The sequence below is a fragment of the Pteropus vampyrus genome, unplaced genomic scaffold (assembly GCF_000151845.1).
Source record: "Pteropus vampyrus isolate Shadow unplaced genomic scaffold, Pvam_2.0 Scaffold56, whole genome shotgun sequence".
Lineage (NCBI taxonomy): Eukaryota > Metazoa > Chordata > Mammalia > Chiroptera > Pteropodidae > Pteropus > Pteropus vampyrus.
In genome coordinates this window covers 8311485-8318482 of record NW_011888837.1, presented here as the reverse complement: position 1 = coordinate 8318482, position 6998 = coordinate 8311485, and the positions used below count along the sequence as shown (strand labels likewise).

General features: G+C 34.7%; 1 protein-coding gene across 1 annotated transcript in view; it reads left to right on the top strand.

The window, feature by feature from the left end:
* Positions 1 to 6998, top strand: part of PRKG2 (protein kinase, cGMP-dependent, type II) — an 86024-nt gene that overhangs the window by 71351 nt on the left and 7675 nt on the right. Inside the window, exon 15 of the mRNA XM_023530856.1 lies at positions 2172 to 2294. Within this exon, the coding sequence (XP_023386624.1) occupies positions 2172 to 2294 (123 nt within the window). The remainder of the gene's footprint in view (positions 1 to 2171; positions 2295 to 6998) is intronic.

Below are 6998 nucleotides of genomic sequence, written 5' to 3'. Positions count from 1 at the left end.
GATTTGCCTTTGGAATGGCATAAAAAATACTGAATGAGCCCATTGATGGGAACTCAAGTCTTAACACATACTTTACATAAAAAAAATTTCATAGAATCTTCTTGAACTTTTTACACTACAAATTTTAATGTTAAATTACCTGTGGCTACATCTACTTTCTGTCTACATTTATTGAGCAAACAGATATGAAAGATTATATTATCTGTTATCAGTTTCGAATAGTAATTGCTTAAGATTTTGAAGGAAAGAAGGGAAAAATTTCCAGTTATTTAGAGAGAATGTTGCTTAAGGTCTTAAGACACATGGAATTCTGTTTCAAGAATTTGTTTCTAAGAGACACATGATGGTTCTTCTAGGTAACTGGAGAATATACGTTTCAGTCTTCACCAGCTGAGATAAATTGTTACAAGGGATAGGGAAATAAAATGAGGAAATAAGGAATGGGTGGATCCCAATAACTTGGAGTTGCTAAGGTGATTTGAGCTGTCATAAAAAAGTTGGAAAATTGTTTTCAGAGTAGAGCACAAGAAAAATTAATTTTAAATGCCCTGAACTCTAGAGTCAGGGAGTAAATGAAAGTGAGAAAAGAACTAAAGAACAAAACCAAAACAAAATACAATATAGTTATAAATATATAAATGAGTTGAAAATATTATAGCAATGGTTGTTTCCTACCTCATTTTCTTTACAAGTGAAATATAGATTATGGAAAAGTCAGTGCACTGACCTTATTTCAAGTTTATTACCAAGAGTGGGAATTCTTAATATCAAAAGCTCTCAAGTATGATCAAGAAACAGAGCAATAGTTCATGAAAGTCATCTTTAATTTTCAAATATTAAATGACACAATAGAATAGATATTGAAATGTTTTTAAAAGCAAAATATATGCATGAAAATATCTGAATTCAGTGGTCAATTCCCAGTGTTTTCTTACTCATCTTAGCAACGCTTTCCTTCAAATACTCTCTTCACAGGACTGCTCTTTCTCACGTTTCTTTTACTGCATTGGTGGCCCTATCTCAGTCTCCATTGCCGGGTCCTACTCATTATCCTGACCTCTCAATATTGGGCCACTCAATCTTTGATCTCTTTTCCATCTACTCACTCTCTGGGTGATATCATCAAGTTCCATAGTCATAAATACTGTCTGACAACTCCTCAGAATCATACTTCCAACTTCTTCCCCAATGTCAGACTCCTAAATTCAATTGCCTGTTTAACATCTCTGTTTCATGTTCAAAATATAACTCTTGATTCTCTTCCCCATAACCTGCTCTGCACCTCTGCATCCCTTACCCCCACTCCAGTCTTTCTTCTCTTAGTAAATGTTAGCTCCATTCCATGGGTCAAAACACTTGATCATCATTCTTGAATCTACCATACACCACATTCACCTCATTCACCTCATTAGCAAATCCTGTTGGCTTTACCGTCTAAATAGATCCAGAGTCCAGCCACATCTCAACACTTTCACCACTGTCATCCTAGTCCAGGCCTTTCTTCCTCCACCACTATCACTATCACAGTTTATGCTCCATACATTAAAAAAAGCTTACTTTGGCTGCTGTAAATTAGATCATTTAATTCACAACATATTCCCAGGTCATTACCATAGCCTACTAGATCTATGTGGTTTTGCTCATCTCTTACATCTCTCTCTCCTGTTTACTCATTCCAGCAGCAACACTGCCCTCCTTCCTCACTGCTCCAAGAACAAATCATGCTCGTTCCTGACTTATGGCCTTTGTACTTGCTTGAAATCCTCTGACCACAGATAAAGATGTGGTTCATTCACTTCTCTTCATTCATATCTCTGCTTGACTGTCAACTTATGAGAGAGCCTTTTTGTATCCACTCTGTCTAAAAAAAAAAATTACACCTCTCTGTCAATTTCTATCCCCCACTTTATTTTTCATTTTACTGACCACCTGACAAATTACTTGTATGTGTATGTGTGTAATTTCTTAAATGATGTGAAATTAATGAAATGATTTTCTCTCACGTATCCAGATTTGTTATAAAACAACTAATGAGAGAGAGAAGGAGAGGAGGAGGGAAGGGGGAACGGAAAGAGAAGGGGGAGAGGAAGGGAGGAAGCAAGGGAAGGAAGAACTTAGTTGTGAATGTGTCTCAGATGCTGTCCTAGTGTCCTATTTTGTGTTTTCTCTAGCCCACCTTTTTCTGGGGCTGACCAAATGATGACCTACAATTTGATTCTCAAAGGAATTGAAAAAATGGATTTTCCCAGGAAGATAACAAGACGACCTGAAGATTTGATTCGGAGGCTTTGTAGGTGAGAATGACAATTAGAAACTCCTTGTTCTTAGGGAAACTGTGAAGACTGCTTATTTCTGTTTCTACACATTTTAAATTGGGTATATGTTTACATTTTATACTTTTCTATGTAGCTAAGTTATATTTAGAGAAAATTATTTTCCATTTTGCAGTCTATGCTGGGAGTTTGAGTTTGCCTTATGTAACAGAACGACAGTACTTAAAGTATAAAAGAGATCTAAATTTTCAGGTTATCTTCAGGAATCACCTTTATCTGTTATAGAGCAAAACAGAACCACAAACCCTAGCTTAATAAAAGAGTAATTAATTTACAACTTTGTTATTTTGAGAGAAAATCAGTGGAGATGATAAAGTGTTACAATATGCCCTCTTTTAATCATTTTTTTTAAAATAAAAATACTCCTGGCCTTATTTTATTTTATTTTATTATTTTTATTGATATATAATTGACATATAACATTATATTAGTTCCACATGTATAATGCAATGATTCAATATTTGTATACACTACAAAATGATTACCACAATAAGTTTCATTACTATCCAACACCATACAAAGTTACAAAAAAACTTTTTCTTGTGATGAGAACTTTTAAGATTTACTCCCTAGGCATGGTGAGTATAGTTATTTACTATGCTTGCCATCCTGTACATTATGTCACCATGACTGATTTATTTTATCTCTGGAAGTTTAGACCTCTTGACCCTCTTCACCCATTTTGTCCATCCCCATCTCCCTCCCTCCTGGCAACCACTATTCTGTTCTCTGAATCTGTGAGTTTTATTTTGTTTTGTTTGTTCATTTATTGTCTTTTTAGATTCCACATATAAGTGACATTGTACGATATTTGTCTTTGTCTGTCAGACTTATTTTGCTTAACATAATACCCCTGAGATCTATCCATGTTGTCACAAATGGCAAGGTTTCATTATTTTTTTATGGCTCAGTAGTGTTCAATATATATATATATATATGTATGTATGTATGTATGTATGTATATATATATATCATCTCTTCTTCTTCCACTCATCCAACGATGAACACTTAGGTATTTCCATAGCTTGGTTATTGTAACTAATGCTGCAATGAACATAGAGTTGTGTATATTTTTTCAAATTACTGTTTTTATTTTCTTCAGATCAATATCCAGAAGTGGAATTGATAGATCATATGGTAGTTCTGTTTTTAATTTTTTAAGGAAACTTCATACTGTTTTCCATCATTGTCGCACAAATTTACATTCCTGCACTAGGGCACAAGGGTTCCCTTTTCTCCACATCCTTGTCAATACTTATTATTTGTTGACTTTTTGATAATAGTCATTCTTACAGTTGTGAGGTGAAATCACATTATGGTTTTGATTTGCATTTTCCTGATGAATAATTATGTTGAACACTTTTCATATACCTCTTAGCCCTCTGTATGTCTTCTTTGGAAAAAAAACATCTCTTTAGATCCTCTGTCCATTTTTTAATCAGGCTGTTTTGTTTTGTTTGTTTTGCTATTGAGTTGTATGAGTTCTTTATATATTTTGGATATTATGATATTAACCTCTTATTAGATATATGGTTTACAAATTTTTCTCTCATTTCATAGGTTGCCTTTTCATTTTGTTGATGGTTTCTTTTGCTATGCAGAAGTTTTTTAGTTTAACGTAGTCCTATTTATTTAATTTTGCTTTTGTTGCCTTTGCTTTTGGAGTCAGATCCAAAAACTCATCACCAAGACTAATGTCAAGGAGTTTACTGCCTGTTTTCTTTTACGAGTTTTATGATTTCATGCCCTATGTTCAAGTCTTTTATCTGTTTTGAATTAGTTTTTGTATATAGTGAAATATAGTAGTCAAGTTTCGTTCTTTTGCACGTGGCTGTTCAGTTTCCCCAACACCATTCATTGAAGAGACTGACCTTTCTTCACTGTATATTCTTCCCTCCTTTGTCATAAATAAATTGTCCATATATACATGGGTTGATTTCTGGGCTTTCTATTCTGTACCATTGATCTATGTGTCCATTCTTAACCCAATATCATACTGTTTTGATTACTGTAGTGTTGTAATCGAGTTTGAAATTAGGGAGCATGATACCTCCAACTTTGTCCTTCTTTCTCAAGATTGTATTGGCTATTTGGAGTCTTTTGTGGTTCCATACAAATTTTAGGAGTGTTTGTTCTGTTTCTGTGAAAAATGCCATTGAGATTTTGTTGAGGATTAATTAAGTCTGTAGATTGCTTTGCATAATATGGACATTTTAATAATATTAATTTTTCCAATTCATGATCACAGAACATTTATCCATTTATTTGTGTCTTCTTCAGTTTCTTTCATCTACATCTTATAGTTTTCAATGTGCGGATCTTTCATCACCTTGGTTAAATTTACTCCTAGGGTATTTTATTCTTTTTGATGCAATCGTAAATAGGATTTTCTTAAGTTCTCTTTCTGTTTGTTATTAGTGTATAGAAATGCAAGAGATTTTTTAGTCTCTCTTTCTCTTTAGTCTCTATCGCTCTGATCTTCATGTTGATTTTATGACCTGAAACTTTACTAAATTTGTTTATTAATTCTAACAGTCTTTTTTCATGGAGTCTGTAGGGTTTTCTGTATATAAATCATGTCATCCCCACATAGTGACAGTTTAACTTCTTCCTTTCTAATTTGGAGGTCTTTTATTTCTTTTTCTTGCCTAATTGAAATTAATTCAATTTTCTTGCCTACCTCTGGCTAGTACTTCTAATACTTTGTTGAATGAAAGTGGTGAGAGTGGGCATCTTTATCTTGTTCCTGATGCTAGAGGAAAACTTTCAGCTTTTCAAAGGGAGTATGTTATTATCTGTGGGCTCGTCATATATGGCCTTTATTATGTTAAGGTACATTCCCTCTATACCAACTTCTTTTGAGAATTTTTATCATAAATAGGTATCAAATTTTGTCAAATGCCTTTTCTGCATCTGTTGAGATGATCATATAATTTTTATCCTTCATTTTGTTAACGTGGCATTTCCTATTGATTGATTTACATGCATTGAACCATCCTTGCATCACGGGAATAAATTCCACCTAATCATGGTGTATAATCCTTTTACTATATTGTAGAATTTGGTTTGCTAATATTTTTTGAGTATTTTTGCATCTATGTTCATCAGGGATATTGGCCTGTAATTTGTATGTGTGTGTCCTTGTCTGGTTTTGGTATCAGGGTAGTGCTGGCCTCATAAAATGAGGAGACTAGGTATTAAATTTCTAAACATTCAGTAGAATTCACCTGTGAAGCCATCTCCTTGGATGTGTTTTTTGGGAGGTTTTTGATTACTGACTCAATCTCCTCACTAATCATCAGTTTATTCAGATTTTTTTTTTTTTTTTCACAATTCAGTCTTGGAAGATTATACGTTTTTAGAATTTATCTATTTCTTCTAGGTTATCCGGTTTGTTGGCATATAATTGTTCATAGTAGTCTTAAGATCTTTTGCATTTCTGTGGTATCAGCTGTAACTTCTCTTTCATTTCTGAGTTTATTTATTTGAACCCTCTCTTTTTTTTTCTTGATGAGTCTACATAAAGATTTGTCAGTTTCATTCATCTTTTTCATAGCACCAGTGCTTAGCTTCATTGATCTTTTCTATTGTCTTTTTAGTCTCTATTTCATCTATTTTTGCTCTGATCTTTATTGTTTTCTTCTTTCTACTAACTTTGGGCTTTGCTCGTCTTTCGATAGTTCCTTTAGGTGTAACGTTAGATTGTTTATTTGGGATTTTTCTTGTTTCTTGAGGTAGGCCTGTATCGCTATGCACTTCCCTCTTAGAACTCCTTTTGCTGCATCCTGTAGATTTTGGTAAGTTGTATTTCCATTGTAATTTTTCTACTTTAATTTCTTTATTGACCTATTGGTTGTTCAGCAGTGTGTTGTTTATCTCCACATATTTGTGATTTTTTCCATTTTTCTCGTACTCGATTTCTAGTTTCATTCCATCAAGGTCAGAAAAGATGCTTGATATGATTTCAGTCTTCTCTAAATTTGCTGACACTAGTTTTGTGGCCTAGCATATGATCTAGCTTTGAGAATGTTCCATGTGCACTTGACAAGAATATGTATTCTGCTGCTTATTGATGGATTTTCTGGATATATCTGTTAAATCTATCTGGTCTAATGTGTCCCTTGTGTGGACTGCATGTGCTCACTGGCTTAAGCAAGGAATTAGAAGAGTGTGGGGCCAGGTTGCACCTGCTGGCTTTTGTAGGGCCTTGGGAAAATGCAGAACTATGGTGCACCCAATGGCTTTTGTGGGGCTACAGGAGAACACTGAGACAGAATGTGCTCACTGACACTAATGAGGTAGAGGAAGAGTGCCAAAATGGTACCTGCCAGCACCTCTATCCCCACAGAGAATCCCAACAGGCCCCTGCGTCTCTGGCAGACACTTTAAGATTAGCAAATGTATCTCCTTCATATATAGTCTAGGCACTTTTCAAACTGCTACTTTTGTACTGGTCCTCGGTATGAGCAAGTCTGTGAGCCAGCCCTTAACAGAAACATCTCAGTTCCTTATAGGCCTTTGGATCTCCTAAATGTGAGCCATATTGTTTTTCAAAGCCAGACATTTGGGGGCCTCATCTCTCCATTACAAGTTCCAAGGGTTGACACCCCTGATGTGGAGCATGAATCCCTTGCTTTTCAGGGAGAAGATTCAGATCGTGAGGTC